The sequence below is a fragment of the Schistocerca piceifrons genome, chromosome 3 (assembly GCF_021461385.2).
Source record: "Schistocerca piceifrons isolate TAMUIC-IGC-003096 chromosome 3, iqSchPice1.1, whole genome shotgun sequence".
In the NCBI taxonomy this organism is placed as follows: Eukaryota; Metazoa; Arthropoda; class Insecta; order Orthoptera; family Acrididae; genus Schistocerca; species Schistocerca piceifrons.
This window is the reverse complement of record NC_060140.1, coordinates 284,107,731-284,121,293: the sequence shown is the minus strand read 5'-3', so window position 1 is coordinate 284,121,293 and position 13,563 is coordinate 284,107,731. Positions and strand designations below refer to the sequence as shown.

The 13,563-nt window shown below is 45.9% G+C and overlaps 1 protein-coding gene across 1 annotated transcript in view; it reads left to right on the top strand.

The window, feature by feature from the left end:
• LOC124788592 (serine/threonine-protein kinase 17A-like) overlaps positions 1–13,563 on the top strand; it is a 405,621-nt gene that overhangs the window by 362,527 nt on the left and 29,531 nt on the right. Inside the window, exon 4 of the mRNA XM_047255862.1 lies at positions 633–759. Within this exon, the coding sequence (XP_047111818.1) occupies positions 633–759 (127 nt within the window). The remainder of the gene's footprint in view (positions 1–632; positions 760–13,563) is intronic.

The window sequence follows — 13,563 nt, the reverse complement described above, 5'->3', positions numbered from 1 at the left end:
AGGTGCACGACAATTTTACAGGGCATTTTTATTTTGCCAACCCTATACATACAGGGGTTTCACGTACGACACGAGTTCTGTGTCTGGCATTGCACGAAAATCAATACCGGAAAGGCAGGCTCCGATCACCACATACATTCTGGTTCGTTTCTCTGACTGTGGCAAAAGTTTTTTCCGAAACTGATAAACTCAAAGTAGCCCTGGAAAAAAGTCCGAGAAATTCGTAGCGCCATTTAGAATTTCACAGTGGTGTGCTAATAGCATTTGCTCAGACAGCTGTGCACAAAACTCAAACTGAAACTTAACAAAATAATGGTTGCGCATCGACTGACCTATTTAGAGACTGTTACCCGTTGCCGATTGTTCTGGGAGTTCACTCGCTTGGTCAGAATATAGAGCATTGCAGGTCCAACCTCCCATCGCGTACTGATTGGTATACCCAGTTGCAGCACTGATACCGAGCAACAGCCTCTGATTTGAACACCAGACTATATCCACATCCACTATAGTCACCTGGGCTTAACAGATACATTTTAAACATTTCGCTAGCTACGTGTTTCCAAGATGTTAGCAGTTCTGCGGCCACTGAAGCACTGCGAATTGTCATCACCATCCTTTTTCTTCTGTTCCAGCCTCAGAACCTGGTGATGATGTCACAGTTCCCTGACTGCGACGTCAAGCTCTGCGATTTCGAGATATCGCGAGTTGTTGTTGAGGGCGCAGAGATCCGAGAACTGCTCGGCACACCAGACTATGTCGGTGAGTAATTTGTCTTACTTTAATTTATTTTATTTTTTTCATCGTCCGTCTTCGGACTTATTTACAGTGGCCGTCCACGACTTAGTATCGTGAGTCAAAGTCTTCATCTCGAGCATCTCTCGACATCCTCAGTTATTTATGGAATATATTTATCACAATCTCTATCTTCCTCTGCAGTTTCTACCATCTACGGCTCTCTCTCTTACCGTGGAAGTTATTCCCGATTTAGGAAGTATCCTAGCATTCTGCACCTTCTATTTACGTTATTTACATTCCCTCATCAGTACAAAAAGTTTCGAGACTGGACCTATAAAAAATAGAGAAAAGTTAAGATGATTTCAGGTGTTCTACATAGCTGCCACCACGCGAGTACAATGTACATAACGTCCATACAACCATGTGAAACTGTCAGAAAACTCTTTCTTTGGAATGTTGTTCAACTGGCGCGTCAAGTTTGCTTGAATGTCAGTTATGTCATAAAAGCGTTGACCCTTCACATAAATTTCTGCACTTTGCTGTTTTGTGGTAGGTTCGTGTTGATAATACCAAGTCTTGTTATCCTTGTTGATTTTTCTCCAGAAAAGAATTATCGGCGTTCTGCATTTCAATCTACTCGCGGTAGACTGGAGTCAAATAGTGCGGAACAAACTTTACACACGCCCTTTCCCTTTTTCAAAACATTCTGGGGAATGTCTTGAACACTTGATTCAGAGGCTTTAAACAACAACACTGACACACCACGACCGCACGGTCACTACTTAACACTGTCTTCTTACAACTGACTGGCCGAATGCAGAGCTGTTGTTTGCAGCTGTCAGATCAAGCTGCCATCGTAATTACTGCACTAACGTCGCTTGTACGCCAAGGAATAAGAACAGTCGGCGAACTTTTTGGACGGATCAGTTTTGTGTTCCAGAGGTACATCCTCAGAAATTTCTTTCTCAAATTAACACCTGTGTTTTCTGCTACTAGACTTCTTTTGGGGAGTGTCCTCTGTGCTTTTAATACACTACCCCATCTGGCGGCAGTCACCATTGTACCAGGCACTACGCGTGACCAACTCCTGTATGTTTCCTAATTTTCCGTAGAAACCTCTAATCCATTAACAGCATCGATTTGGTGCTTCAGACACTGTTTATTTACGTCGACTACCTGTTCAGTGACCTTTTCATCATTATTTGGTGGCACAAGAACGAGAACTGGAAAATAAGCACTGCATTAATCAACCGGAAAACACTCCATTGTAGACTACTCGTACTCCAATAACAATAAGTATTTTTTTAGACAGACGACGGGATGAACTTCCTTAGATTAACGTAGTGCATGTCAACAGAGCTATGGATTTTTCTTGTAACAAGAGGGGGCTGAGACTTATCGTCTCTTATGGTCATGAGCCTTGTGACCTGAGCTGCACTAACTTAAGATTGTGTTGCTTTGTAATCAAGGCAGAAGTGTTTATTTACACTTGTTAAGCACAGGTATGAAAGGAACTAAAAGTCTGTACACCATATTCCAGTAGGGGGAAGCACAGGTGTGAAAGGAACTAAAAGACTGTATACAAGATTCCAGTAGGGGGCAAGTGACACCTCCTCTTGTCTCTCCTCCCACAAGACCCTCCTCCACCCTCGCCCCCCACCTCCTTGCCCCTGAAATACACCTGGTCAACAATTATTTACGATCTGCTTATACCTTCATAAATATTTATATATTACTCCAGACGTATTATTTTAGGTTTGAGAAATGTTTTACAGGCACATTGACGGATTTTCAAAACACTTGCCATTTTTCACAGATGTACTGAGAAATCTATGAAAAAAACCTCCCACATACAGATAATTAGCACTTAAATATCTCAGATCCATAGTGGAACTTGAAAGGCTTTTTTTCTGTTTTTAAGTTGAAAGGTCATAAGCGGACATTACCCAAGTCCCGACATCACTTGAAAAACAAACTCTGAGATGAAGATCAAAGGGTTCGGTGCAAACGTCTATTTCCTATCGCTGTTACGGTTGTACTTCACTTCCAAATGTGTTCCCTATGGCTGTGTGGCAGTTCTCGTTGTTGGGCTGCCACTCGTCTGCATCTTCCTCGAATTAAGACGTGTGATGGTCTACCCGTCACTATCCACGCAGTGCTACTTTTCACTGGCGGGACGATCCTGAGGAGCCCCACTGCGTGAAGGGTTTGTGTGATGGCTTACCTCACTGGAATCTTAGTTCTTTGTAAGTTTCTGCAGGCGTCTAATACTCCCACTAGAGCTTGGCAGGTGAAGTTTGCACGCACGGCAGCTAAATGACGTCTTCACGAGACGTGTCCGTACGCTAGCGTCAGCCTTTCTGAAGGACGCATTCCATTACAGTGCAATATGTCAGTTCTTGCTGTCCTTCCGGGGCTTTTCCTTAGTGCGAACCGGGACGAGTTCCACAGTTGCGACATTACGCATTGCTTCATATACACCCGTAAATCTTGCTTAACGCTGTCAAGTATGCGCAGTAATTTTGTTTCCGTAAGTTGTCGGGAATTCTTACCTCGCCTACAGAAGAGCCTTGCTTGAAATGAAACAAACGCATTCCCCGAATCCTTCTGGGTTCATTGCGTCAAGTACTATTGTCCACTTCCACAGTGACCGTGAGTCCCACTCTCTTTGTTGTTCCTTAGCGACTGCGTTCATTGTCTTTCCAGAAGCGGAGCAGGCGGCGTGCTTTCGGCATATTAAATGACAGAACAGTTGTTTCGCTGCTCCTGTTGAGAAACATACTATGTATTACTCTGTTTCTTCATTAAGTTAAACTTTTTTATCTGGAAGCCAGCTGCGCTCTGCAACTTCACTCTTTCCTAGCGCTTACCTCGTCGTATAAACTTCGCTGTATCCACGATTTGACAAATTTATTTTATTTTAATTTTTTGGCAGGATATTCCTCCTGTTCACGATAGTCGCCAGTTAACCAAAGTGTCCATTTATACGTTCCTTTAAGAGTTCAACAGGTGTGCGAGGAAGCAGGGTAAAAACTGTAGGCCAACTGTTAATAGGCCAAGAAAATGAAAGTTTTGTCTTCCAAAACTTAATGTAGTTCAAGAAACTGTTTTAATCACTGAAGTAGGCTTCATCTGGCATGAACTAATCCGAGTTTGTCCCGATTTCTGAGTGGAGCTTCAGTCTAGATGAAAAGAAAGCTCCCAAAATTTCGCACTTTTCTTTTTTTTTTCAAATTCCTCCGAAACTCAGCCTTTAATCGAAAAAGCCAAGGATAACAAAAATGTACAGCATAAAATTCTGCGTCTATTGACCACAAATATTTGATTAAATTTTCATATAGAAAAGCTACGTGAGGAAACGGTAATTTTGCACCCTTTTCAAGAATAGTCGTTTCGTCACTATAAAACGTGCAGCATCTGAGAACTGGCCAATTTGAGGCTAAAAATTGCAGGAGAAAAGTTGTAACGTATCAGTTTGCGAAATTACAAAGAAGAAATCGAGTCCTCCCTTTAAAGACACATAGACTCACAATGCCCTACAAGATCATCAACGGTGAAAGGATTTTTCGCAGAATCGCGTTCTACAAAGAGTCCACTGAAGAGCTTCAGCACTATTTACAGTGCGAGGTAGCCACACATCCCCTGTCTACAAGGTCCTGTCATGTTAAAGTGACCACCTGCCGAACCCTGAATAACAGTCTTTTGCAGTGCGGACATCAAGAGCCATTGAAGTTCTGGGAGCTACCGACAGGGATGTTGAGCCATACCAACTTCAGTGTCGTGGTCAGCTGCACTAGGTTTCCCGGTTGAGCATCCATGGTGCGAATTGAGCATCCATGATGCGAACAGCCCGATCGAGATGGTTCCACAGTTCTCGGTTTAAATCCGGGGAATCTGGTGGAGATGGAAGTCGGTGAATTCATTCTGGTGGTGTTCGAACCACGCACAGACACTGATCAGCAAGACCATTATGACCACCGATCTACTGCCGATATAAACCTGTCTAGGCGATAGCAGCGGCACCTGGCGAGGAATGACTGCTAGTCAGACACACGCACGGGGCATGCAGTGAGCGTGCTGTCCACGTGTAGAACAGCGAAGGCGTGCGATCTATCTGTGTTTGACAGATGGCAGACTGTAATGGTCCGGAGGCTCAGCACGAGCATTTCGGAAACTGCACGACTTGTCGGCTGTTCGAGGAGTGCCGTGGCGAGTGTCTTCAACAAGTGACGCAACCAAGGTGAAACCACGACCAGACGTCGTAAGATTGGGCGGCCACCTATCATTACAGATGTCGGACGTCGCAGGTTGGGCAGACTGGTAAAACAGGACAGGTGGCAAACTGTGCCGGAACTAACGTGAGACTTCAATGCTGGGCAAAGTACAAGTGTGTCGGAACACACAGTGCACCGAACACTCCTAACGATTGGCCTCCGTAGCTGACGACCCACGCAAGTGTAATGATAACACCATGACGTCGGCAAATAAGACTGAAATGGGCACGTGACCATCGTCACTGGACATTGGCAAAATGGCAGATCGCTGCATGGTCTGACGACTCCCGATACCTTCTTCATCATCCCGATGGTAGTGAAACCGTCGTCTTCCAGCTCCTTGACATCTGTACTGCGGGACAGAGACAAGCTGGCTCCATTATGCTCTGGGAAACATTCACGTGGGCATCCATGGCTCCAGCGGAGCTCGTGCAAGGCACCTTGATGGCCATGGAGTATCGTACACTGGTTACAGACCATGTAATCCCTTCATGACGATCATGTCTCCCGACGGCAGTGGCATTTTTCAACAAGATAATGCGCGAATTCACAAAACCAAGAGTGTGTGGAAGCGGTACGAGGAACACAGTGACGAGTTACAAATGGTGTGCTGGGCCCCAGCTCGCCACATTTGAACTCGACCGAACGTATCTGGGATGCAACTGAGTGTGGCGTCAGAAGTCATAGGCCCCTCTCCGGAATTTACGGGAATTAGGTGGCTTTTGTGTGCAGATGTGGTTTCAGTTCCCTCCTGCGGCCTAAGAAGGTCTCATTGCTTCCATGCCACGACGGGTCGCCGCTGTGCTATGGACATTCCGGCTATTAGGTAGGTGGTCATAACCTTCCCTCTGATCAGTGTAGACTGCGAGATGAGTGACACGATGCATAATCCTTCTGATAGATGGCACAGTGGCGTGAAAAAAGAGAAACTGCATGAAAGACATGGCAGCCAAGGATAGATGTATACCTCTGTTGAACCATGTGCTTTCCAGAATGACGAGATCGCCCAGGAAATGCCACAAAAATATTCCTCAGGCTGTAACACACTCTCCTCTAGCCTGGATCCTTCCGACGTTTGTTGCAGGGCCGTCTGTGCAAAGAACATGAAGCTTGATTCATCTGAAAAGGCAAATTTCAGCCTTCGGTCACCGATGAACAGCAGTCAGCATGGGTACATAAACCAGGCGCCTTCTGGAAGGCCCATATACACCAACGTTCGCTGAACGGTCGTTGAGGAGAAAATTTTGGTAATGCCTTGGTTCATCCGAGCGGTCAGTTGCTCAACAGCTGCATGTGTATTTGCCCGAACACATCTCTGCACCCGACGCCTATGATACGTGGCGCACCGCAGTTGTTTCGGCACCGGTTTTGGATAGGGCCAATTTGCCGTGCACGCTGCACTTTAACTATAGCGACACGTGAACAGTATACATATTTAGCCGTTTCGGAAATGCTTCCATCCTTGGCCTGAAAGCTAATGATTATGCCCTTCAGGAGGTCAGATAAATCTCTCCGTTTCCGCACTACGACGAGGACTGCAGTTTTTTTTCCGTGTCCCCCCGATATGCGTTACATACCGTTCACTATTAGTGCTACCACTTTCCGTCTATGACTGGTCATTGCACGCTGACGTCGAACATTAATATGACTGGACCGAGTATGTTTAGTGACGTAGGTATGTGGGAAACACAAAAAGCTATGTTTTACAAGTTTTGATGCCTTTAAAGACCCAGTTGACTTCGAAAAGGCAGAGTTCATGCAGATGGAGGATTTTAGTTCTGTACAGTGCCATAGGAGGCCAAAGATCTATTTTCCTCCATAATTATATGCATACATCAAAAAAGGTTTTGCATCGCCCCGGTTCCCAGAACTCCTGAAGATAGACCTATCACAGACACAGTCCCTTTGACTGTTCAGAAATGTCACTAAAACCTCCCAAAGATGTAAACAACCATGCATGAGCAGCGCCTATTAGACGGAGGGGGTCCGACAGCCGATCAGTTCCAGTCATTCCACTAGGAAGGAGGTACACGGCTAGTGTTGTCTGTAGTTCAACCATGCCTAGACGCTCAATATCGCGGTTCGATTGCGTCCGCATTGTTACTTAATTCCAGGAAGGTCTCTCAACAAGGGAAGTATCCAGGCGTCTTGGAGTGAATTAAAGCGATGTTTTTCGGACATGGAGGAGATCCAGAGAGACGGGAACTGTTGATGACGTGCTTCGCTCAGGCCGCCCAAGGGCTACTCCTGCTGTGGATGACCGCTACCTGTGGATTATGGCTCGGAGGAACCCTGACAGCAACGCCACCATGTTGAATAATGCTTTTCGTGCAGCCACCGCACGTCGTGTTACGACTCAAACCGTGCACAATAGGCTGCATGATGCGCAACTTCACTCCCGACGTCCATGGCGAGGTCCATCTTTGCAACCACGACACCACGCAGCGAGGTACAGATGGGCCCAACAACATGCCGAATTGACCGCTCAGGATTGGAATCACGCCTCTTCACCGATGAGTGTTGCATACGCCTTCAACCAGACAATCGTCGGGGACGCGTTTGGAGGCAACCCGGTCAGGCTGAACGCCGTAGGCACACTGTCCAGCGAGTGCAGCAAGGTGGAGATTCCCTACTGTTTTGGGGTGGCATTATATGGGACCGACGTACGTTACTAATGGTCATGGAAGGCGCCGTAACGGCTGTACGATACGTGAATGCCATCCTCCGACCGATACTGCAAACATATCGGCAGCATATTGGTGAGGCATTCGTCTTCATGGACGACAATTTGCGCCCCCATCGTGGACATCTTGTGAATGACTTCCTTTAGGATAACGACATCGCTCGACTAGAGTGGCCAGCATGTTCTCCAGGCATGAACCCTATCGAAAATGTCTGGGATAGAATGAAAAGGGCTGTTTATGGACGACGTGACCCACCAACCATTCTGAGGGATCTACGCCGAATCGCCGTTGAGGAGTGGGACAATCTGGACCGAAAGTGCCTTAATGAACCTGTGGATAGTATGCCACGACGAGTACAGGGAAGCATCAATGCAAGAGAAAGTTCTACTGGGTGTTAGAGGTACCGGTGTGTACCACCTCTGAAGGTCTCCCTGTATGGTGGAACAACACGCAATGTGTGGTTTTCATGAGCAATAAAAAGGGTGTAAATGAAGTTTATGTTGATCTCTATTCCAATTTTCTGTACATGTTCCGGAACTCTCGGAACCGAGGTGATGCAAAACTTTTTTTGATGTGTGTAGTATGTAGATTACATCAAGTGTTGGTATGGTAGAATGGTCACGATTGTGCTTGATGGATACCCTTATGTGACAAGTGCCAACAACGTCGGTAACCATGGCAAAATATGTGTTTCTGTCGAACGAACAAAATAAGCAGTGCTGCGTTCCTTTACTGACGGCACAGCTTGATGGTGAGTACTTCAGTGTTAAGCAAGTTGTTGAGGACGCCGATACTTAACAGCAACTTCTACTTCTACAGCTGTCGACCTTGCTCAGCGCTCTATACCGTTGTTGTTGTTGGGGAGGACACTGACCTGCTTGTGATTCAGATCGCTTAAGACCCATTGTTCCCCAACATTTCGCTTCTGAAGCCAGGCAGAGACAGCTCCCGAAATTTGAAGTTGCCTCAAATATCGAAAGACGACGTTCTGTTCCTACATGCCTTCAGTGGCTACGAGAGAACTGAAACTCCTCAGGGCATTGCAGACGAAAAACAACCTGCAGAAAGCATCTGATATATTCAGTAGCTCCAGTGCGACTCCTGATGGCATTGATGAGGTTGGACAGAAGTTCATAGCAGCCATGTACTGCGAAGATCAAACAAAGCTATTGAATGTGCTTAGCTATAAAATCTTTGAAAAATCTGTATCAAAGACATCATTCAACCTCTTATAGAAGCAGGTGCTCGGCATCATTTCCCGACGGCGAAGGTGGAAAATCAAATATGACGATACAGCAGAACACGAACCAGCCGGCCTTGTGGCAGAGCGGTTCTAGGCGCTTCCGTCCGGAACCGCGCTGCTGCTACGGTCGCAGGCTCGAATCGTGCCTCGGGCCTGGATGTGTGTGATGTCCTTAAGTTAGCTAGGTTTAAGTAGTTCTAAGTCTAGGGCACTGATGACCTCAGATGTTAAGTCCCATAGTGCTCAGAGCCATTTGAACCAGAACACGAACCTACTTCCTTCTTTTCTATAACCACATGTCTCTATTTATTATGCTATGACGATATCATGCAATTTATGATACTATTTTTCAGTTCTGAGGGCTTTCACCGCTGATATGTCATTAACTGTCATTTTATAATAACAAATCGTACCCAGAGTGACATGTCGGCGATAAATCGATAGAACCAATGCCTTGAAGCGAAACTGCATACTCTCGTAGTACGCAAATTATAATTCGAAAACAACGAAATACGTAAATCAAATATGGCCTCTCCAAAGTACTTCATTTGCCGTCAGCTATCGAGTTTCGCGCTGCCATCGAGTTTTATGAAAGACTCGTCATTTTGGCGTCACTTCCCAACAAGAATCTGGTGAAGTTAGTTTCCCCCACAGTTGATGCAATAGCACTGCATGCATCGTTTTGAACCCGCGGACCGCGCCACTGCACAGTAAGGCCACAGGAACACAAGCGCCAGAGACGTCGAAAAAAGTGTACATAAACTGAATCTGTGGACAGCGATCGATTCATGCTGAGATATCGACGTATCATTAAGAGCACCACTGTAGCGACGTCTTTGCAAGTTTATCCAAAAAAAAAGTGCCGGACACCATGATCTGTAGAAGCAGAAACTGTTGTCTCTATTAATTAAATTCTTCGTCAAACAAATTTCAGCTGCTTCTTTCATCATCAAGACCCAAAAAAGATGAAGCTGACACTAAGTTGACGTTTCAGTAGTGCCTCAGTATGTACCCTTCTTCACTTCTTTCAGTCAAGTTGTACCAAAAATTTCTTTCCCTTCACTTCGAATCAGTACCGTGTCACCAGTTATTTAATGTTAGTCGTCAGCATTCTTCTGTAACATCACATTTGAAAACGTTTGTTCTTCTCGTGTTTGAATTGTTCATCTTCTTCAGCAGGCCGTTTGGTCGAGCGGTTCTAGGCGCTTCAGTCTGGAACCGCGCGACCGCTACTGTCGCAGGTTCGAATCCTGCCTCGGGCATGGATGTGTGTGATGTCCTTAGGTTAGTTAGGTTTAAGTAGTTCTATGCTCTAGGGGACTGATGACCTCAGATGTTGAGTCCCATAGTGCTCAGAGCCGCTTGAACCATTTTATCATCATCATTTCATTTCCATGAAACGCTGCACTCAAGACCAGGAAAAGACTTCAGGAAAGACTTCCTAACACTCAAATGTATATTTGCGGTTAGGAAATTTCTCTTTTCATGAACGCTTCCCTTGTCGCTCTGTGTCAGTATTTGAATGCGCTTATTTAAAAGCTTACGAAGCACATGAAGAAATTCACTATGTCACTTTCAAATTTTTCATTGAATATTTTATCTCCTTATTATTTTTGTATTATAAACATATCTCCAGTTCTTCCGACAGAGACGATTCATGACTTTTATTTAATCGGTGGAGTATTTTATCATTTTATTTTACGTTTCGGAAGGGGTGCCTCGTCTTTTCTGATGTGTGTCTCTGGTGTGCGCGTAAGCTCTTATGTGCATTTTATAACAGGTGTGACTACATCGGCCTGTTTTTCCTAGATGGAACATGGAGCGGAAATATTCAGTCCAGTCACATTAATATGACCACCGTCTATCTTCGACATCAATAACCTCTCACAGACGGCAGGTGGCAGCACTGGCAGTGTCGGGGGAGGGGGGGGGACGCAGGAAATAGTGCAGTTGTTGTCTAATACGGAAATTGAGTGATTTATCTGACGTCCAAAACGGCATGACCGGTGGTTTTCGGGGCAAGAGTGGAAGCACTTCCGAAACGGCTACATTTGTAAACTGTTCACAGGCCGCTGGGGTTAAAATATATCGTACGTCGTAAAATGGTCGCTGTCCAAAACCGGCGCTGAGGCAACTGCAGTACACCAGGGGTGAACGACGGCTGCAGTTATGTGAACGGGCGAACAGTAGTGCAATTGTTGAGCATCTGACCGTTCAGGTGAACCAAGGTGCTACCAAAAATTTCTCAACTACAGTCGGCGAACTTAGCTGCCTCTGGGCCTCAGCAAGCAGGCCAATGGTTCATGCACTGACACTGACTGCTGTTCATTGACAACGATGGCTGGAATTTGCACGCCAGTACCACAGATGGACGTCCACTGTTCAGCGACAGCTGGTCCTTTCAGATGAATCACGTTTTGTGCTCCATCGCACAGATGGAATTGGCGTGTATGGCGCGAAACGTCCGAAAGCAAACACCTTGAATGCGTTGTGGCCTGGGCATTCCCTGGGTGATATCGTCACCCTAGAAGGCACAATTGATCAATAAAACTATGCATCTATGCTTGGGGACCATCTACTCGGCACGATGGCATTTACTAGTTGGACAATTCATGTCAAAAAGCTTGCAGTGTACATGTGTGGTTCGAAGAAAGCCAGGATGAATTTACAGTACTCCCCTGGCACCAAACTACCCGGATTTAAACTCAATAGAAAATCTGTTGGACCACCTCGATTGGGCTGTTCAAGCCATGGATCCTTAACCGGGGAACCCAGTGCAGCTGGCCACGGCATCAGAATCGGCGTAGCTCCACAGCCCCGTCAATAGCTTCCAGAAATCAGTTGATTCTCTTCCTGCATGTCTCGCAGCAATCCAAACTGCAAAAGGTGGTTCTTCAGGTTTTTGACAGTGTTTTGTACATAGTTACACGTAGTCAGCGCGTACACAACTTTCCCACTAGAGCGCGCCCAGCTAAGCACAACAGCACAGGCGCAGCCCTCGTCCGTCTCCGCACTACGAGATGGCGCTGCGATAGAGACGGACCAAATTCTGCTTCCGCCGATCCGCGTATTAATATGTAACGCAGCCAATGAGATTGCTGCTAACGTAGAACCTTTTCTCCTCGCGGATCACACTCGTGCAGTGATACATGAACACGCGAGGTATTATAACGAGTGTACAGACCTCCGATTGGTCAGTCTGCATTAGTCTGTACCAGTCTGTACGAGTTCTACATTTGTCTGTACCAGTCTATAGTCAAGTTTCAGTCTGCGCCCAATAAGCTTACCATATTCCTGTACATAGCCATGAAGATAAATGTATAGACACTTTTGTCAAGTATCAGAGATATATGTGAGAATAAGATTAACGTACCAAGACCAAAGGAACTTCAGATTATCAATTGTAAATAGCATCCAGAACCAAGTTAAGTAATTTTTATGCTTGTTATTATTTTAATAAATGTGTGTGAAAATTAATCAAGTTCTGTTTAAAGTTGGTCACCGTCAATCTGCTACTCTAAGCGTGCAAGTGGCATTTCTATCGTCTGACCTAACGGCAGAAGATAAACACACGACAATAACACCACGAGACAGATTGCTGACACTCGCCTACTTCGTTGGAGTGACAAGTCAAATAATCTGATGGTGTGTGTACTGAAGGTCTTGCAGTGCGCACACCACAGACAGATGTGTCACATTAATGTGACTGCACAGGGTATATCTCAGCCATTACAATCTTGTGCGTGTTTATACTGTAGTAAAGGGATCAGACTAAAGCAGCAGCTCACACATCGTAAATGACGTAGTACACAAAGATGGCACTTGATAAAAGGATTATTTCTCGTAGCGCCTAGCGCACAAAAGAAATAAAGAAATATGGTGACCGGCAGCAGCAAATGTTATTTCATAACAGACAAAAGCACTGCAGTTCACAGTACTACGCATACTTGTAAAAGGTAAGCAGGAGAATTGTTGTGACGCAGCAGACAGTGGTAACCGCTGGGGAGACAGCAGTGCCGTTTACTGCAGCAGAAGGGCGGCGAACCCGGCACGCAGAGCAGGTGTCTGGTGTGGGCGGCGTGATTCAGCCCAGTGGGCGGCGGCCCCGCGGCAGGACCGTCCCGAATTCTGCGGCCGTCGCTCCTTATTTTCAGCCATCCGCCAAATTACAGGCCCGTTTCAAAAATGGGACCGCCACAAGTTGGCAGTTCGGCAAATTTGAGGACGCTTTGCTGCTAAAGAGCCAGGCATTTCGCGGTTCATATTATTCGCTTGCTCTCGACGATGTTTAACTTGTCGTTACGCATGTCTCACATTCGCTCGACGCTCACTTTCCGAGGTACAATCTGTGTGCAGATGAGTGTTGCCACCCGAGGATGCTATAGTTTCAAAGCGGACAAAATTTTACATCGCAAGCTGAGCTCGATCGCTATGATTTTCAAAGACTTTCCCATTTATGTGACCGAGTAAGATACCACTGTTGTTAAAATACTGGGCGCGCTTTATGGAGTAGTGGTACTGAACTTCCCTCGAGCAATGTTGATGGCTTAAGGCGAAATTTGGAAAGATTGCTTTGAGAAAGACACTGTGTAATAATACTCATTTCGAGGTAATCGAATCGTAGTCA